Here is a 19,828-nt window from a genome sequence, read left to right on the forward strand (position 1 = left end):
AATCCCTCAAATCTTTCCGATGAATAGTATACGCTGGGAAACAACGGGGAGAATGAATGATTGCTGAATAATGATTGAACTGCATGCTGTGTGTGTGTGTTGTTTGTGTGTGTTGTTTGTGTGTGTTTGTGTGCGTGTGTGTTTTGTGTGCTTAGTGAGACATTGCTTTTGGCTGGTTGAACAATTCATTCTATCGTTAGTTTTCATGTATTTCAGCATTGAAATTTTAAAAGTTTTTCGACAAGTTCTATTTACTCTGAATTTCTTACCACCTAAAAATGTTTACCGAGTTGATCCGAGAACACATTCGCATTTGAATTTTAAGTCATAAACTGTCCCATTTAATACCGCGGCAAATATCTCAGCAAACACGAGATTCTTTAACACTAAAAAATAAATAAATCAGCTAAGCGCAAACACAGTGTTCAGATTGCAATGCTAAGAGTGCATTCGAATGAAAAACACATTATATTCAATATAAGAATATTCACACACATACACACACACAAACGGACGATAATAAATTCACATACACAGGCAGAGAGTAACATATGCAGACAGCCACGCAGACCTATCCACACAAACAAACACAGACATGCGTATAGACACTTCAGTTTGTGATAATGTGTATCTTTCAGTGAAAAAAATATGCATATGTTATACAAAGGTATTTTTCAAAAGGTTGGAATCCTTACGGCCGGCAAGGATTGTCGTTAATACGGAAAGTTGTACAAAAGTGGAAGTACATAGTTGTTCATATTCGGCAAGTTTCAAACACGAAATTTCAACATTCACATAAGGAAACAAGACAGATAAACTAATTATTATTGAATAAAACTTAAAATAATTTAAAACACAAATTTTTTTGCAACATTAATTTATAATAAATGTGTTTTGTTTGAGCCAAAACAATGAAATTTCTCGCAATTTGGAGTCTCCCAATCAATGTTACTCTCGTTCTACTCTTTGCAGCTTCTAACACAGGTTGAGTTCATTAAATTTCAAGTTTTACTTTAACACTTATAATTTTTTATAAAAAAAATCGAAAGTTTTTAAATTGAAATATCAAATTAAGACAATTATATTTGCCGGAAAACATAAAAATTATTTGGACTGAAAATATTTTATTTGATAAGATTTAAAGTTTTTTTGATTTTTTAAAATAGTTTAATTGAATAAACCAAAAAATTAAAACACGTCAAAATAAACAAAATTAATGAGCTTGAGATAATTAAAATTATTGAGTTGAGTGGTGGCACACTTATTGGTAACAGCATAGGAACCTGGTCAATACACTGGTCAGAATTTAAATAGATCATTAATTATCAAAAGCAATGCGTGGGTTTCCCATATTTTGTGTGTAGAGGTGTGAGTGTGTGCGTAAAATCATGTGTGTGCGTGTGCATGTGTGTGTATGTGTTTATTTGTGTATCTGCGTGTGTATTTGTGTGTATCGTTGATACTTCTGAAAAAATTGTAGTGATAAAATTTAAAATAATTTGTGTCATATTGGTCAAGATGCCCATAGATCGTGCCATGCCGATATTGCATTTGTGGTGGACAACTCTGGAAGTATCAAGGGAGAGGAATGGGAATTTGGCCATGATCTGACCACTTGGAAGCCAGTGAATTGGCTCTTCGTGCTTCAATTCATTGAAGATCTTATCGTCAGCATTCGCAAGATCAGCAATGATGCCTCATTTGGCATTGTCGATTTCTGTCGGTTTTGTTTTATTCAATTGTTTAAAAATAATTTTTGAAAACACATTTTTTTAAATTGAGTTTAAAAGCAATTTTCGTATGTTTAGCTTGTTTAAAATAAAGAACAAAAAAGTTTTATCTCTAAATGAATCAAAATAATAACTCTTTATAAATTTTAATAACCAAAATATATTTTGTCTGACTTTCAACAGCCAACAAAGCTGAACTCATTCACGAATTCATCGACTCTCAGAGAATCGAAGATGTTGTTGATAAAGTTCGAAAAATGAGATTTAAAAACGAAAACACGAATACGACGGGTGGATTGAAGCTGGCTCGAACCAAGTTAGTTAATACGTAAAAATTTTAAATGAATAAACTATATAACATCACAAGATGGGTAAAAATTTTATAAGTCATTTGTCAAAATATTTTTACAAAACATTTATTGGTCTGTGAATCACAGTTTTTTGAATGAATTTTCAAATCAACGAACAGCAAATAAAAATTAGGCAAATTTTTAAGGAGATACAAAAACCTGATAAGAATTCAAAATTTAAATCAAAGGATTTGTAAAAAAATATATGCATGCTAAGCAAAAACTTCTTAAATCAAAAAGTTTTTTTTTCAGAAAATCAAAAACAACTAAATTCATAAATTTAAACAAATTCACAATAATAACTTTATAACTGAATCAAGACAATGAACAAATGCGCGTAGGTTGTTCGGTCAGAGCAGATTCGTGCACACCAGGAAGAAGAAAGTGATAATCCTGATAACGGATGGGATGGCGACGTTCGATGTTGACCAACTGCCTCAAGAACTGACTAACATCCAGAACATGGGCATCCTGGTACTCACCGTCGGCGTCACTAATCAAGTTCGTCTGCAAAGTTCATTTTTTCGTTAAAACTTTCTAACCATACTTTCATTATTAATTCTTTTGTAAACGAAATGAGGTCATTTTAAAGAATTGCTAATTTAAAAAGTTGAACAAGTGCTTCTTGGTTGGATTGATGTTTCTTTACGTAAGAATACAACCGTCAATTTGAAAAGGTGGAGAACACATTTTTGAGCCGCCTGTCTCAGAACAACTTCTTCAGAGTCGACGAATTTTCACAACTGTCTCAACTCGTACCCAGGATCGTCACACCGGCCACCTGCGAGTTCATTAACACTCTCATGACCCAACCTTCAACCCCCAAAACAACAACCACAGCCAAACCGACTACTACCACAGCCATTCCAGGTTACAAATACATAACAATAAATTTAATTAAATTATACAAAAAATATCAATTTATAAATAATATTAGTTCATTTCAACGCAAGCTTGGTGCATGTAGTGGTAGTTAAGAGTAATAAGCATGAAACTACCATGCAAGGAAAAGTATGCCGTTGTATAATTACTGTCTGACAATCAACCTCCAGAGGTTATCAGAGAGTTCACGTGCTCCTCCTCCGAACACCTCATCTTCATGATCGATGCCTCCAAAAATCCGGCCCATCACAATTACGACAAACAAAAAAATTTCTTGCGCAACTTCATCGATCAAAGTAACTTCGAAGACGAACGACTTAAAATATTTTTCGTGCCTTTTTCTGAAGCGAAGCAAAATGAAAATATATTTCTAAACAGTACAAACGTAATTGCAACCAAGTTAGAATTTTATTCTGTTATATATTTTTCCTCCATTCAAATCATTTTTAATTTTCAAAAAATTGTAATAAAAAATTTACGGCACAAATAAAATGGCAAAACAAATAACCTGAAGGTTGGCTGCTCAGAAGGCAATAGACAGCCTACCATACCTGGGTGGTGTGAATGATTTGGCCAGTGCAGTTAGAACCGTTCGAATGAGAATATTTGACTGGATGAAATCAAAAGATAACAAGGTGGTGAGAGATGGAAAATTCACCATAATTCTCATTTCTGGCAATGGAAGGCCGCTTGACACTGATCTCGCAACAAAGGAGTTCTTCGAGACAAAAAAAGAAGGAATAAAAGTCATCTCAATAGGGATTGGCAACTTTTGTAACAAGGATGTTTTTTATACGTTTGCTAGTCAACCGTGGGAAAAAAATTTTTATTTCCTAACCAGCTTCCTTGATTTAAATCAAGCTTTTGCCTGGGTTTTATGGAATGCTGTCTGTTCCTGTACGTTTCATATCATTAATTAAATTAAACTTTGAGTTTAAATTTGATCTAATCATTTGTCAGTCAAGGAAAACGCGTTAAACCAAAAATGTTCAAATGGTGTAGCGAGGGCGTACAACCAACTGGAAATGTGCACGTGTCCGCCGAAGTTTGTCGGAGATACCTGCGACATTTGTACGTAGCATTAATATATCATTTTAAATAAAAGTTCTTGATTACTTACGAACGATGCGACTAAGCATCGTTCGTAAGTAAAAACAATGACTTCAACGATAGGTGACAACAGAGCAAGCAACGTGGTCTTTTTGGTGGGAGCCTCCTCCTTATACCAAGTGGACGAGTTCAAAAAAATTATGACCTTCATGAGAACCTTTGTCATGTCATTCAGCACGGAGAAATACAACCGCATTTCTCTGATCACCCTGTCAGATGGACACCATGTGCTTGTGAGACTCAACGAGTCCAATGAACTTAATAACACGCTAGAAGCTCTCAATAGCTTCAGTCCGTACGTAGTTTTTAATTTTTAAGCCGACTGCCTTAATTTTAAAATAAAATATTAAATGACAACATTTATAAAAATCAGTTGTAATTGAAATTATTTCAAATTTCATTATTTTTAAGTTAATTTTCTAAATTTTGAAATTTTTATAGTATTGGTGAGACTTTAATGGCTGAGGCAATAAAATCCGCAATGAAAGAATTAAGCCTGACTAACGAACTGAACAAGAATGTGGATAGAGTGATTGTCATCATCAGCGCCATTCATCCGAATGATTTGTTGGAATCTGTTCAGCAGGCAAGCCTGGCGAAGGACGATGGCATTCAGATTATCACTGTCGGCATTCAGTCAAGGTACTTCAAACTCAGCAAGTTCAATCTTTTGGCTAGTTACCCGTCCGCTAACAAAATTTACGTCAAGACGACGGATATGATGGATAACAATTTAGCGAAAAAATTAGTAAATTTTGCTGGCAATGGTGAGTTCTACTAACAGTTTTCAATGTTTTTTTCAAATTTAAAAAATTATTATATCAGAAATTTCGATAAATAAATGAATTTATTATTGTTGTTATACGATTCAGTGGAAGACGAGTGCTCCAGCAGGCCCTGTCAGGTTGGAACCTGCATCGACCTCATCAACTCTTATTCCTGCTCGTGTCCGAAGGGCTTCAGTGGAACCAACTGCCAATTTAGTAATTAACTGATGATTTCATTATTTTTTTACAATATTTAAAAAAAAACTCTGCATTTTTTTCCAAATAATGTCAATTGAAATATAATATAGAAATGGACAATAGAGTAGATTTGATATTTATGGTTGACATGACCACTGGCGTGAAGCAGAACGGCTTCAACCAAATAAAGGACTTCATAATGAAAATCATAAGTATGTACCAGATAGCATCTTCCATGGACACTCGAGTTGGTTTGCTCACCTACAATGAAAAACCGTTAATAAGGTTTGTGTGCGGTTTATTATAAAGATATTCAAAAAATTATTTTAAAATTTTCTTCTATTTTTTTAAAAACCTTTTTTTCAGATGAATTTTTATATTGAAAAAACTTGTTACCTATTGTGCAGATTCCATTTAAACAAATACAATTCATCGGAATCTCTATACGGAGCCGTCAGCATGATTCAGTACAATGCTACAAAGGGGCATGATTTAATGAAAGCCCTTCTTGAAGTGGTCAGTTCTGAAATTTTTAATTTGTGGTAATTTCTTTTCAAATGTAATGCAGCCGACTAAAACCAACAATCTATTCTTGCTTACATAAATTTATCACATTTCTTTTTTTTTTAATTTCTGCTTCAAAATAAATTACACCAGAGTTGATGTTAGCGAACTTTTATATTCCTTAGGAAAAGATGTTCACTAAAGAGAATGGAGACAGACCGGATGTACCGAACGTCGTCATTCTTATTCATAACGGCAGAATGATTAGTAGGAAAGGTTTGCAAACATTTTGTCAACTTATTAAACTTTTGAAATGATTATTTTACGAATTGCAATCAAAACGCGCATTATTTTTGGTTCAATATGGTTAAAAAGGTTACAAGAGTCCTGAAATACAGCTGTCTTCTCGAATAAGAGGCGATTCCAACCTAATGATGAGCATTGCAGTAGGCATGGATTTCTACAAATTTGTGTTGATGAACTACGCATCGTACGGAGTGAACAGCATTATGAGTACAGCCAAACACTCAGGACTGATTCAACTGGCCGAACCTACTTTCAAGACGACTCTTAAAGGTCATATAAATTTTATTATCGATATTATTTTATGTTTCTACATTGATAGAGTTATTTAATGATGAAAATAATTATAAATTTTTTTTGGTATTATTATGTTTGCCATTACTTTATTATCATCGTCAGCGATTACGTTCATATAACCTTCAATATATTGATACATCGTCATTCAAATGTACTACATGGAGAATCGATATTACAAAATGTTTGCCAGTAGAAGAACTTAAATTATTTAATTCTTTTCGTTGTAATGCCCAGTCGCTTATTACGTAAGTTTATTATTAAAATCATATTGGATATTCTTACAGATTTGAACGTTTGTGCCGGCAACCCGTGCAACCGAGGCACATGCACTCCCTTCTTCAACTCCTTCACATGTCTCTGCCCAACTTACTCGTCGGGTCTGAACTGCGAAAGACGTTAGTTGGTTTTTCTATCAACAAATTTTAAATTATTTTTTGTGGATAACGGTTTGAACTATGCTGTTGCGTTTGTTTTTGCTTCTTTTCAATAGGCCTACCTATTCCATAGTTAAGCCCATTTCAATAAAAAAAATGTTATAAAATGCAGAATGCTCTGCTGTTCAGGATATCGCGCTGTTGTTGGACCTCTCAGGTGCCGCTGACCAGTCAACAATCATCAGCTTTGCAACTTCGTTTGTATCAGGACTACCAATTCAGTCCAATGCTGTTCGTCTAGCGGCCATTTACTACGGAAAACATGCAAAAGTAGCGTTTAATTTAAACAGCTACAACAACACGAGACAGGTTTTGAATGCTTTGGCTGTACCTCATGTTTCTGGTCCGGCCAATACAATCTTCGCTCTCAATTTGGCTTTCTCAGATGTGTTTAAAGCCAGCAACGGTGACAGAAAAGATGTTTCTAACATTGTCGTTGTTGTCGGCCATGCAATTTCTAAAATTGCCGATAATATTAAAAATAGCAAATATTACAACGACAACGTGAAAAAGTTTGTTATCGAAATCACGTCAAGTTCTTTGTCAGCCGCCACTACCGAATCATCTAACAGCTTGAATGTATTCAGAGCCAAAGCTGATGCACTTACGACCACCAGTGAAAAGCTTTTGAATACGATTTGTAATTTATAGACCTTAAAAATAAATTTCATCAAAATTAATTCATTGTTTGTTGATGAACTTGTTTTGAATGAATAACTTTTTGATAATGTTGTTTATCTGTCCATTGTTTGTTGAATCATAAAATTTATTAATTACTCAAAATAATTTGTTTAATAAATCATTGAAAACACTTCTAATTTTTACTAAAATAATGTAGAAATTGTTAACCTAAACACCCAAAACATGTATACTGTGTATGTATATTGTATAATCATTCATAGTTGAATAAAACAAGTTTTGGCGAATGATCAAAAAATGAAATTAGGTTTTCAAATATGAAGTCTAGAAAAGGAAAGATTATTATATAAAAATAGAAAGATGCGATTTATCGGAAAAAATAAAATGATAAAATTGGGAATAAGGATAAAGATGGCTGATCATTCCTTTCCTAGCTTGTCCAACTTGCTCATTCCGACTTTGGTGGTGTACAACCAGTCGAAGAGCCTCTTTTTATCATGTTGACGTATTATTGTTAGAAGTTCTTGTTTATATGATTCTCTCATTATCTCTACCGTTTTATTTTGAAGTTGCTGTATCAGACATGTTATTTTATCTTTCAGCTTAAGTAACTTCAAATGCAACTGATCTATCTATGGATTTTTTGGATTTCTTTTTATTTGTTTGTTGTTTTAGATTCCTATATGTTCATAGTACCTATTTTAACATTTTTCTACAAAATTGTCTCAAGCTATATTATGTGGGCGGCGAAGGTTAAATTCAATTAATGAAACACAGTTTCGATTCTAGTTAGGCAGCAGCGCGATGGCGCTATTTTTAAAGGCGCCTGTCCCTGATCTGCAATCTGCATGCAATCACTTGGTTCGATTCCAAAATGACATCTCCGACATTCAAATGCTATGTGTTGTGCGTGATTTCACGGGTGTTTTACGTACCGTTTCATGTTGAATTAAAAAATAATAATTAAAAATTAATTAATAGTTAATAAAAAATTGATAAAAGTTGGCAACAGACTCTGGATGTTGACGAGAGAGTAATCGGTCTCAACGGTTTTTCAATGATTAGCGAGGGATTGTCGATTGATAGCTGAAGTTTCTGTACTTCATTTCGTTTAGCATCTAAATGCTTTACTATTCCATAATGCACAGAAGTTGTTTGTTAAATAATAATAATAATAAATGGAATAAAAATGACAACAGATTTTACAACCTGCACAATCCTGCATTTTTTTTATTATCTATGCTTAATAAGTGTTGTTGCCATTGGCGACGGATTTTTGTTTGCAGTTTTGGCGTATATATAAAAATTAAAAATCTATTTTAGTATTGTAATTTAATACTTAGAGAAAAAAACTATTTTAGAAAAGAAATGCCTTCCGACGAGTTGGTTCGCTCGGAGCCATCCGTCGATTCTGAAGTCCGTGAGGAGAGGATTCTGGCCAGGCGTCTCAGGATTGAAAATCGAAGAGAAAAAACTTTGCGTTTATCGTAAAAAATTTAATTTTTTTATTTTAGTTTTTTAACTAATTATTGTTTCAGTAATTTTGTTTAATTTTATTTGTAAAATTATATTTCGCTTAAAAAAAGCTCTGAACAAGTATACTTGTTAGACTTTAGTAGTAGATTTAAAATTTTACAGAAAAGTAACAAACAGTAACTAGTAACAAGTTCAAATTTTATGTTTTAATTCATTTTATTCAACTGATTACAAGTGTTTTAGTTAGCTTTATAAAAGTTTAAATTAAGTTTTAAAAAACTTGAAGACTAATAATTAGATTTTCAAAACATTCTTATTAAAATATATTTTTTGAGTTAAATTTATTTTATATATTTAACAACTTCTATTAAATAAATAGCTTAGTTATAATAATTTCAAATAATTCAAGTTAAAATAATATTTTATATTTATAATTTATAAATTATATATTTTTTTTACTGAAGAATTAGAGATCAGGCTGATGAAATAGTAGTTGAAAAATTAAAGGATGAAACTCAGAAGCCAAAACAAATGACGACTGGCTTTAAAAATCCAACAAAATTGAAAAATGAAAGTTTGGATGTGGTTTCAAACATTAAAACTGCTGCAGATTCGAAAGAAATTAAAAGAAGAATCAAAGTCATTGAAGAAAATAATTCAAGGTTCCGTTGTTAAAGTTTATTTCATATCATCTTACTTATTGTACTAATTTTATGAATTATTTTTAGGAAAGAAAAAGTAAAAAATGAAAAAGAAATTTCTTTTGACAAACATGAAGAGGTTAAGTTACAATTGGACAAATCTTTCTGGACTGTTTACTTTTCACAAAAACCGTTTTATTATTCAGATTAGTCAGAGTTGGCAGACAGCTTTGGAAAAAGTTCATGCACAGGAATTGCATGAGGTGCCACTAATCAGTTACTTTTTAATTATTCATATGAAAGTGATATTGGATCATTGTTGAGCATTGTCTAATTCATCAGGCTAATCTTATTCCATTGTTGATAAGTTATTAAATAGTTGAAATTGTTTGAAAAAATTGAAATAATGGAAAATTTGTTTGGTAGATGTTGTTGCTACAGAAGGAAGCTTGTGATGCTATGTTGGAAGAAAAAACCAAACTGATCAATGAATTTAAAGAGGTGTGTAACATTTTGTGGAGCACAGTTTTAATAAAAAAATTTGATTGAATTAAAGCCACACAGTTTCATAAAATGCATAGGAATTGAAAGACAAAGACAAGCAGTACGTTGAAGAGTTGAAAAATCAGGCAGCAGATGTTGACATGCTGATGAGTAGGATGACTGAGCAAATCAACATCCTCTCCAAGGCGTACAAAACTGAACTGAAACATATTGAGGTCTCTATGTTTCTTTATCATTGCGTTCATTTACATCTGTTGTTTTATGATTAATTTAATCACTATATGTTGTGTTAACTCAGAATAATTTAAAGTAGGAATTACATTTTTTTGTGTTATGCAAAATTGTAATGCTGCAATGTTACAATTAACATTTGGTTACAGATATGTCTAACTTCGATTATATGATGGCGTATGCAAGCGTTTTTAACAGACTGTACATAAAATTTTGTTGTGTACAGTTAGTAGCAATTTAAGTAGATGAAATGTTGGAAAATTGTAGGCAGCATTTATCCGGGAAAGGATGCAGTTACTGTCCGACATGGATGAGGAATGGGAGAACCTGCTTAAAGAGAGGAAACAAAAGGAAGAAGATTTCTCGAAGAATCGAGATAATCAGGTTGCTGGATCTGGATGTCTGATGATTGCATTTCAATTTCTGAGTTAATGAATGTTACTCAAAATTTCTTTGACTCTTACAATAGTCACTCATTTAATTCATGTTAAACTCTTAGCAAATCTCCATAAAATCCTATCAACCTGTATGGTGAAAGGTTTTATGATCTATCAATCTGAATTATAAATTCAGCTTAAAGATTTTTAGTAGAATGACTTCTATTTACCAATCCTTTTTAAAAACATGCTTGCTAATATGTTGAAAATATTTGTAAAAATTTTCTGAACATACTTCAACGCAACCAAATCCATCGATTGATAAACGCCAAATTACAATAGATAAAATAATACGAAATAACTGAAACATTAAATAAATAAAAATTTAATTAATTAACTAATAAAGGCTGAAGTATTTGAATCGATGTTAAATGCTCAGAGAGTGCAGGATTCCGAAGAATACAATCAAATTAAGATCAAACTCGAGAAGGACATTCAAGTATTATAACACGCCATTTAATGTCACACGCTTGTTTCAAGATTTTTTTAAACATCAAAATTTTAAATAGTTACAATCGTATATCAATCAGCCAATCTATCAACCAATTAATCAATCAATTAATCAATCAATAAATATACAATATAGAATATACATATAAATATAAGTGTGTGTGTGGTGTGTGTGTGTGTGTGTGTGTGTGTGCGTGTGTGCGTGTGTGGGTGGTGTGTAACATTATGGAATAATACGAAAGAAGTTGAAATGTTTAAACGTCAGATGATGCAGCAGGAACTGCAAGAGATGCAAGCCACCTACCAGTTGAATCAAGATAAGCTGGAATATAATTTTCAAGTTTTAAGGAAGAGGGATGAAGAAAATATTATAACTAAAAGCATTCAGAAGAAAAAGATTACCCGGTTTTCTTACAGTTTCTTATTGTTTTTTTTAAATTTACAGATATTGTATTGTTCCAAACGCTGCTTTACCTATTAAAGTTAAAGCCAGATTTTAGAATGTTTCTCATTGTATTGATTTATGTCTTTGTAATTTTTCAAACATTTTTTTCACTGAGTGTTTAAAAAAACTTAATGTATTTTACGTGTTAATGTCTTAATGTGTTTTATTTATACATCATCAAGCTGTTTTCAGAGCTGGAATTATGTTAGCGGTTTCAGGCACTCATCCTTTACTTGTTATAACGTACATGTGTATCCTTCTTTAGCATCGAATGTAATATTAAAGATCATTTCGCTAATTGTCCTTGCAATGTTTTTTAAAACTCCACATTATCACTTGGTATTTTATTACTATCCACGTCTTGCAATGATCCTTTTGTATGTACGCACGTACAAGTTTGTAGTGCTCGCCGTGTCGCGTGTGTGTGTGTGCATATGTGCACTTGTAGCATTCGATTCGTGGAAGGGTAAGTTTATTTGCAGCTAAAGTTTGTGCAATTTGTAAACTGTCCCGCGTTTGTTAGAACTGCGTAATAAATAAAGAAAAATTTAAAAATTAAATAAAATGTTCACTTTAACTGACTTGTTTTCCAGCTTGCATGACATTTACATGTTCCATTCCAAGAAAAATAAGAAGCAGGAAGAACAGTTTGTTTATGAGAACCAGCAACTAACACTGGATTACGATTTACTCGTTGAGAAGTACAAAAACTTCCTCAATAAAGCAAAGTTGGCTCTTTGTGAACATTTTTATTGTTTGCATAATTTTATATTTAATTAATTTTGAAATGGTTATTAATTGGTAATACAGTTTAGAGATTTTCGCTAAACGTGTTAAAACATGCATTGACGTACAAACTCAAGCAGTTCTTTGTTTTAACATCATCTACGATCACAGGTTAACTATCGATAGTAACAAAGGAAAGTTCGGGAAATTGTGGTTAATGAATGAAGAGGAATGTAAGAAGTATGCATCGAGGATTCTAAAGATAGACGAGATACTACATGAGCAACAGCTAGGAATCAAGTGGACGCTTCCTGATATGTTTGTCTTCATGTTTGTTGTATCGCAGAGTTTTTTGTCTAAACATACATAATTTATTTATTCATTCATTCATTTATCATTTATTCGATCTTTTAATAATTTATTAATTCATCTGATTGATTATAACTATTTTTTCTCCCATCTTTCATTTTACTTTCGTGTTACTGACTATGGCTACAAAGTACCATTTACTGTCTATATATATAAAAAAACAGAAGCTTCATGAAAAACGTTGGTCCCATATCTGTATCCAAATCAAACTCTGACCCCGATGCTACTCGCGACGACTTGTCTTTGAGAAAAGCAAATTTGGTCTCTAAAGCATGTGGATTCGGTAACTATTAAACATCATCGCTGATAAATTTATTTTTTATTTAATTATTTATTTTTTTTATTTAATTATCAAAATATTTTACGATAACATAATGATAATTAATTAAGAAAAGAGCTGCATTTGTTATTTTCTATTAAAGTTTTTCAAGAAAATATTATTTCGAATTATTCAAACTGTGCTATCAATTTGTCGATCAGATATTGAAAATATTAACTTGGAATCATCAAGGATAGTCCTCTCTGATAGGCAGGAGGACGGTGAAATGATAAAAAATGTAACGTTTTATCTTTATCCTTTTGTGTTTATTATCAAATAATTTAATTATTTATATTTAATTTAATATAATTAATATATTATTAATAACGTGTTGCTATTTTAATTTCTATTACGAAAATATTTTATTTTTATATTTTAACTGAAACAATTAATGTCACACGGGCGTCAACTTGTTCCACCACATGTTACATGTTTAAAACATTGATGAGGTTTAATAAATTCATTTCGTTTAACTTTAAATAGTTTATAAAATTGTTCATTTTCTAGCTACCTAAAGAGCAGTTTTGTGAAGATTATTTCTACGAGCCATTAAAAGTGGTCGACGGATGTTTAGACAAAGTTCCAAAGCATTTGATCAAGCACATTTTCAAACTTATATGCAATGAAACAGTTTGGTTTATTTGAAATTTGTTGCTCTAAATTTTCTTCTTTCATTGTCTTTTATTTGCAAGGGTTTCTTGATAGAGGAGAAAGTGTGGTCTCTTTTGAGTTCACTTGAAGTTAATGAGCAGACACTTATGAAGTTGGACTCTGTGTTAAATGTTAGATATATTTTGATTATCCATCTTGACTATTATTAATTCCATAAACAATTATAAATACTTATTTTGTTCTTTTACAAACAATTATCAAATTCTGTTCTGCTAGGTGATGCAAATAGAAAATGAAGAGGATGTAAGAGTGTTGTCATTGTATTTTTTGAAGAATGGCACGAAAAACAAAGTAAACTCTCTTGCGTTAACCGTTCATTTTTTTAGCTTAATTTATGCTGCTGGTGGATATTTTATTTCTACCGATGACTGACTAAATTCAAATTTTTCAATTTACTTCCTGGCGTGAACATATAGAAATCAGATTAAATATATTTCTTTCTTATTTGTTAATACTTTTTTCATTTATTTAATTATGCAATATGATTAATTACTATTGACGTATCATTAAAATCAAGTTTTATGTTTAAAATGGCAGATAATTGCTAAGGAGAAAGCGCAAGATGAAAAGGAAGTGAACTTGTCTGAGTCTTTCGAGTCAAGGAACAAGTTGCACGAAGCTTTCATAACTCCCTACCCTTCTCAACATAATCTTGCTGCAACTAATAACGAGAATAATTTAACCGGCGATCCCGACGACCCACTCCACACGATCCTCCCCGAGTACAGCGACATTCTCATTCATCCAAACGACGTACTGCTGGCGCTTAAAGCTTTTGTCGGCGAACATAACAAAGCGTCGGTTATATATTTTTTTATAAGTATATTCGAGTTAGGTTTGATGGGCATTGAATTAAGGTTAAGTTATGTTAAACCTTACTACACAAAATTTTCATAATCGTTTTATTGATAAGTTGGTTTGAAACTCTTCTGCTCGTACTTTACTATTAATACATAGTCATGTAGGTGCATATTTAACATTATGATCCGAGCTTCCGTACTTTATACCGTGAAAGCCCGTAAAATTATCAGTCAACTGCTTCTAATCTACAAAGACAATCCAAGAAGTTTACCAGAGATGAATGAACTGTGAAACAACCACCAAATTTTTATTTTAAGCGAATATGAATGAATAATAAATGAATGAACTGTGAAACAACCACCAAATTTTTATTTTAAGCGAATATTTAGCAGAGGGTTCTCGATTGCCATAGCTATAAGATAGCATTTCAAACTTCAGTAACGCTTCCAGATGTCAAGCCTGTGGTTTTAATTTACAAAATCGCTTTCCTAGTAAATAATAAAGATACTGCGTTTTATTAATGTTTTGACTTTACTGAATGCAATTAATAAACCCAACAAAAAGCAAGTTTTTGGTTGTGAGATCATAAAATTATTCAAATGAAATTTTTTGAAAAATAAGTATTTTTATATTTATAGTATGGTCCATGAAATAATTATTGGTAAATGTTTATGACTTTTCACATTTATCAGAACTTCCAAGAGAGATACAACATTCAAGAGCAACTTCCACAAAAATCTGCAATTCGATGATGTTTTCGACGCTGAATCTCCATCCAGCAGTCAGAATAAAATTGAAAATGCAATATCACCACTGCCAAAACCCAAAATCAATGATCTGCTTTTAAAACATGATCTGTTGGTCAACTTTTAATTATTTACTTTTAATTTTATCAGCACAAATTTTTAAAAATCTGCCAAAAATGATCACAAAATTAATTATTCAACTTTATTGTCATCTATCACAATTATCATTTAACACAAAACACAGAAAAAGATATTTTGATGAGACGGAGATTGCAGTTGAAAATAGGGATGATTCGATGGATAAAGACTACTGGCTGAAATATGGTAGTTTGGACACTGGTTTTAAAAAGACTTGGGACGCTCTAGCCGTTCACTTCGAAAATTACTAGTACGTCAGTGCCACGTAATACGTTGGCTTGGCATATATATAATTCTTTTTCTTTCAATAATTTTATTTCTTCATTGGTAACGTTAATGACCGTTTACCTAGTTTTTCCTCTTTGATGAATTTATTAATCGAAGATTATATTTTTTTAATAGTCAATTGCTGGAAGATAGGGCCAAACTAATTGAACAGCACAGAGAGCTGGTGAAGCAGAACATTGAAATGTCAGCAATACTTCAAAATTGCCGAAATGGTGCCGTTAATTTATTTAATTAACATCTGTTATTTGTTGCAATTTTAACCAATTTGTTGATAAACATTTTCTTTAAAACCGTTCAGATTTATCGAACTGTTGACTCGATGCGCTTTTGTCTGTTTGCGACTTCCATTAAATGAATAGAAATAAATAGTATTTAAAATTGCTGTTTAAGATATGCGGCTGATGAAACTGACTTTTTATCATTGAAAAGGGATCGATTTGACAAATAAACATATGGATATATAACCATGAAAAGAAATGCAAAAGTATTTTAGACTAACAATAAGTTTTATTTTTATAGTAAAGTTTGAACAAAGGCTTTGAGATTACTATGAATGAAAATTTTTCATGAAAAGTTGAGTGATAGGGTGAGAAAGTTTCTGATCAGTGTTAGTATTATACAATACATAAATACACACATGAAGACATACATATATATATATATATATATATACACGCTAGTAAAAGACCATAAATTAATGTAATTTATGAAATCAACCCGATTTCTAGCGTTGGATAGTTTTTTAACCAAATTCTTGTCATTATATATTTTTATTAAAGTTAGAATAATATACAGTTTTCCGATTCATTCTCGTGTGCATAGGACCTAGACCAAGAAATATTGAGAAATGTAATAAAAAACTATCCAACGCTAGAAAATCGGTAAATTTCATAAATTACTGCTATATCTTTACATGTACACATGTATAATTTTGATAAATTGACTGTTATGTGAGTAAATATGAGGATGAAGACAAAAATTTTTTTTATAAACTAATTGTATTGCTGTTGGTTTTGTTACCATCTTCACTGTCGTTGCTGTCGTTATTTACGTCGGTCACGCGGTTCCTAACACAAGGACCCGTCTGTTGAAATAGTTAAGGTTTTTTATATTTAGTTATTAATTTTTTTTCTATTATTCTTTAAAAAATCAGAATATGACAAACGCAGAAGCTGTTACAGCATGCAGGGCGATGGTACTATAAAATGATAGCGAAAAATAACCGAGAAAATGTTTAATAATTTAATTATAAGCATTTTTAATCAAATTTTAAAATTAAAAAGTTTGGAAAATAAAATAAAAATAAATAAATTAATAAAGGAATGCCTTAATTTTTAATAATTAATTTAATTTATTTAAATTAAAAGACAAATAAATTATTAATTTAATTGACTAGTTAGTCAAATAAAACTTCTGGCTGGAGCTTCTTTTTGCTACTCATTGTCTCATGTTTAATTTAACAGTTAACTGTTAAATTAAAAACAGTTAAATTTTAACTGTTTTAATTTTTTTTAATTAATCCTTTTATCCTTTTTTAGTCAAGTCAAGTTTAAAATTATCCATAGAAGTCAACCAACCACATTATTAATAATGATCGAAAACAAACTGCATGTGAATGTTCCAATGACAGTGATGGATCTGAACAACTTGGTTTATTTGAGTTTGATTGGTTTGAATATGATTGGTTTGAATATGATTGGTTTGAATATGATTGGTTTGAATATGATTGGTTTGAATATGATTGGTTTGAATATGATTGGTTTGAATATGATTGGCTGATCAATTGATAAAATTAAAAGCTTTATTGATTTGGTTTAGTAATTTTGGTTAAATTTGATAGAATTGAGTTTGACTGGTTGGTTGTTTTATAACATTAAAGCTTATTGGTGAATGTATTTATTAATTTGATGTTTGGTGTTAAGAGAATGGATAGTTTGTGATTGTTTGATTAATTTTGTGACAATTTTGTGTTTTTCTATTAAACATTTTGTTCTTTCTTATTGTGGATGTGGTTTAACATCTGGGAACATGATGAATGATGGTTGTATCCACAGGTAGTTCTCTTGAGAGTGCCAACAAGAAAGTGTAGGACTCAAATCGTCTCAAAATTGGTCAGAAAAATGAAGGTGCTAGAATCTAAAAAGTATGATTTTCATATAGTTTTAATTATTTCCTGTTTATTTTTCATCTTTTTTTGCTAACAAATTGGCTTGCTAGTATTCATTTACAACTTGAAATGAGATTTCTTCTCTTGTGATGGAACATCAATCTTGTCTAGAATGTGCATTACTCGTGCATTAATGTGCATTATTCATGCACTGTTGTTTACCATTAAAGTCACGATGCAATACAAACTGTTGTTTATTTACAGAGAAACACCAAAAGCAGAAATAAACTTAAGAAAAGCTAACAGGCTATATCAGCAAATTAAACTATTACAAGTTAATACATTTTCTATCATATTGTAATTTAATTTTATAATACACTAAATGTTAACTTTATTTTAGTATATTTAAAACGACAAGTGGCGGGTTTAGAAGGGTCCATCATGGGTCCCCATTGTGAACAGTGTTGCTATTAAAAGGCATTAAAATTCAGTTTTTACACAGGTTGCCAGGCTAATTTTAGTTGCTGCACTACCACAAATTTGATTAGTTTCTTTGCTCCCCACCATGTCAAATTTCAAAATAAGTGAAGATGTTTTCTAATAGATAATAAAACCTGCTATCTATCATATTCATATTGGGCAGAGCGATGGTGATGATGGTGGTTGGAGTGCATGGCGTTGTTGTTGCAGTGACCGGGCTTGAATGTAAAAAATCCCCGCCTATCACTTGAAAAAGTGTGTGATGCATTGATTTGCGTGTGTATTTATGCATGCTGTGTGTTTGTTGTAATAACCTCTGAGAAATTTCTAAGATAAAATAATAACAATAATTCTGTTAACAAATCTCAGACAACCTTCTACCTTTTTTTTGGCAAATTTGTTTTCTATTAAAAATGGTTTTTTTTAACAAAATGTGTTGAATTTCTTATGCAGAAATTAGAACTGGATTCTCTGGTGAAGAGTTGTCTATGCAACAAGTCATCTGTGAAGGATGCTGCCAATAAGGTTTTGTACACATTTATGATTTTAGCCTAGATTGCTTTTATAATATGTATTTCATTTTAACTACAGGACAACCTTACTGACCTTGTTGTAGCAAGAGTTGCAAATCAAAAACTACTCAAAAATAAAATTGAAAGTTGGCGGAAACAGCATGAGGATTGGGAAAGTCTGGCTTCGTTTATAAAAGGCCACATTTCCAGAAGACTCAAGAAGAGGAAAAGCACAGATAAAATTATAGAGAAAGTTGAAGCATTGAAAGATAATGTTGAAAATGTAAAAAATGAAAAGGTAGAAAAAGTAGAAAATGTAAAAAATGAATCTAAACCTTCAAGTAAGCCGAATGAGGCCAAGACTGTCGTAAAAGATAGCAACTCAAAAAGTTGTGCAAATAATCAAACCTCGTCACCACACAGTTGTGAGGCTGCTGACGATGATGCTAGCATAACAAAATCTCAATCTGATGAAATTGTTTTAATGAGTTCTCATGACATGATTGTGAAACGTTGCAGAATGGATGAATGCACAGATGAAATTTTTGTTGGTTCAGCTGTTCCAGCAAAAGATCCAAGCATCACTGAAGCCACATCAAACATCAAAAACGAAAAATTTGACAGTTTTTTTGAAGGTGGGGAGGATAGTGACGATGACGAGGATAAGAAGAGTTGTGCTGTTATTCTCAGCTCTCATAATGATATCAGAAGTCAGTTTGTATCATCGTTAGGCAATCCTAACAAAATTTTTAAAAAAACTGCAAATAAATCCAGCTTTCCTGAAGATAGAAACAAAAATGCTCACAAGCAGTCGAAAAGCTTTAAAGCTGAGTCAAAAAAGGACAATAAAGGTATCGTTTATCTTTCAAACAAGTTTTTTATTAAATAAATAAATTTATTAATTTGTTTAACTATCTATATCTTCAATGTTTTAAGTTTTTTAACATTTTTTTTCTGGCAGTTATGTCACGTCTGTATTTGTGCTTGTGTCTGTGTGTTTCTATTTATCCTGAGATCTCTCCATATCAATGAATCAAATGTCTCAAATAGTATAATATTAATGTTCTGCATATACTTTATTTTATATCTTTGTTCTATATATTTGTTTACTGCAGGCAAAGAAGAGTTGAAAGAAACAAAATTACATCCATCCTGGGAAGCCAAGCGGAAGTTAAAAGAAAAACTGGCACCGAATGTTAAATTCATGGGAAAGAAAATTATTTTTGATGATTAAAATTTCCTCTTTTCCAGTTTTGTTTACAATGATCGTCA

At 31.5% G+C, this 19,828-nt stretch overlaps 3 protein-coding genes across 3 annotated transcripts; all 3 read left to right on the forward strand.

Annotated features, from left to right (window-relative positions):
* Window positions 1-911: 911 nt before the first annotated feature.
* HELRODRAFT_188638 (hypothetical protein) lies at window positions 912-7,361 on the forward strand (the record flags this gene model as incomplete). Its single annotated transcript, XM_009021422.1, has 16 exons — window positions 912-984; window positions 1,519-1,719; window positions 1,914-2,046; window positions 2,422-2,581; window positions 2,758-2,950; window positions 3,133-3,361; window positions 3,477-3,859; window positions 4,136-4,367; window positions 4,514-4,839; window positions 4,945-5,055; window positions 5,148-5,322; window positions 5,445-5,553; window positions 5,727-5,817; window positions 5,917-6,117; window positions 6,426-6,536; window positions 6,688-7,361. The coding sequence occupies 16 exons, from the start codon at window positions 912-914 to the stop codon at window positions 7,224-7,226; spliced, it is 3,267 nt and encodes a 1,088-aa protein (XP_009019670.1). The 3' UTR covers window positions 7,227-7,361.
* Window positions 7,362-8,582: 1,221 nt separating this feature from the next.
* HELRODRAFT_188640 (hypothetical protein) lies at window positions 8,583-15,816 on the forward strand (the record flags this gene model as incomplete). The annotated part of the gene is made up of 20 exons (XM_009021423.1): window positions 8,583-8,701; window positions 9,155-9,352; window positions 9,419-9,470; window positions 9,758-9,832; window positions 9,913-10,050; window positions 10,334-10,450; window positions 10,850-10,942; window positions 11,219-11,358; window positions 11,992-12,126; window positions 12,296-12,454; window positions 12,658-12,776; window positions 12,974-13,050; window positions 13,320-13,442; window positions 13,505-13,594; window positions 13,701-13,775; window positions 14,022-14,281; window positions 14,978-15,142; window positions 15,276-15,419; window positions 15,572-15,640; window positions 15,756-15,816. The coding sequence occupies 20 exons, from the start codon at window positions 8,583-8,585 to the stop codon at window positions 15,814-15,816; spliced, it is 2,409 nt and encodes an 802-aa protein (XP_009019671.1).
* Window positions 15,817-18,129: 2,313 nt separating this feature from the next.
* Window positions 18,130-19,790, forward strand: HELRODRAFT_161512 (hypothetical protein; the record flags this gene model as incomplete). The annotated part of the gene is made up of 4 exons (XM_009021424.1): window positions 18,130-18,156; window positions 18,498-18,569; window positions 18,636-19,407; window positions 19,672-19,790. 4 exons carry the CDS (start codon window positions 18,130-18,132, stop codon window positions 19,788-19,790), a joined length of 990 nt encoding a protein of 329 aa, XP_009019672.1.
* Window positions 19,791-19,828: the final 38 nt, after the last annotated feature.

The sequence above is a fragment of the Helobdella robusta genome (assembly GCF_000326865.2).
Source record: "Helobdella robusta unplaced genomic scaffold HELROscaffold_3, whole genome shotgun sequence".
Taxonomy (NCBI): domain Eukaryota; kingdom Metazoa; phylum Annelida; class Clitellata; order Rhynchobdellida; family Glossiphoniidae; genus Helobdella; species Helobdella robusta.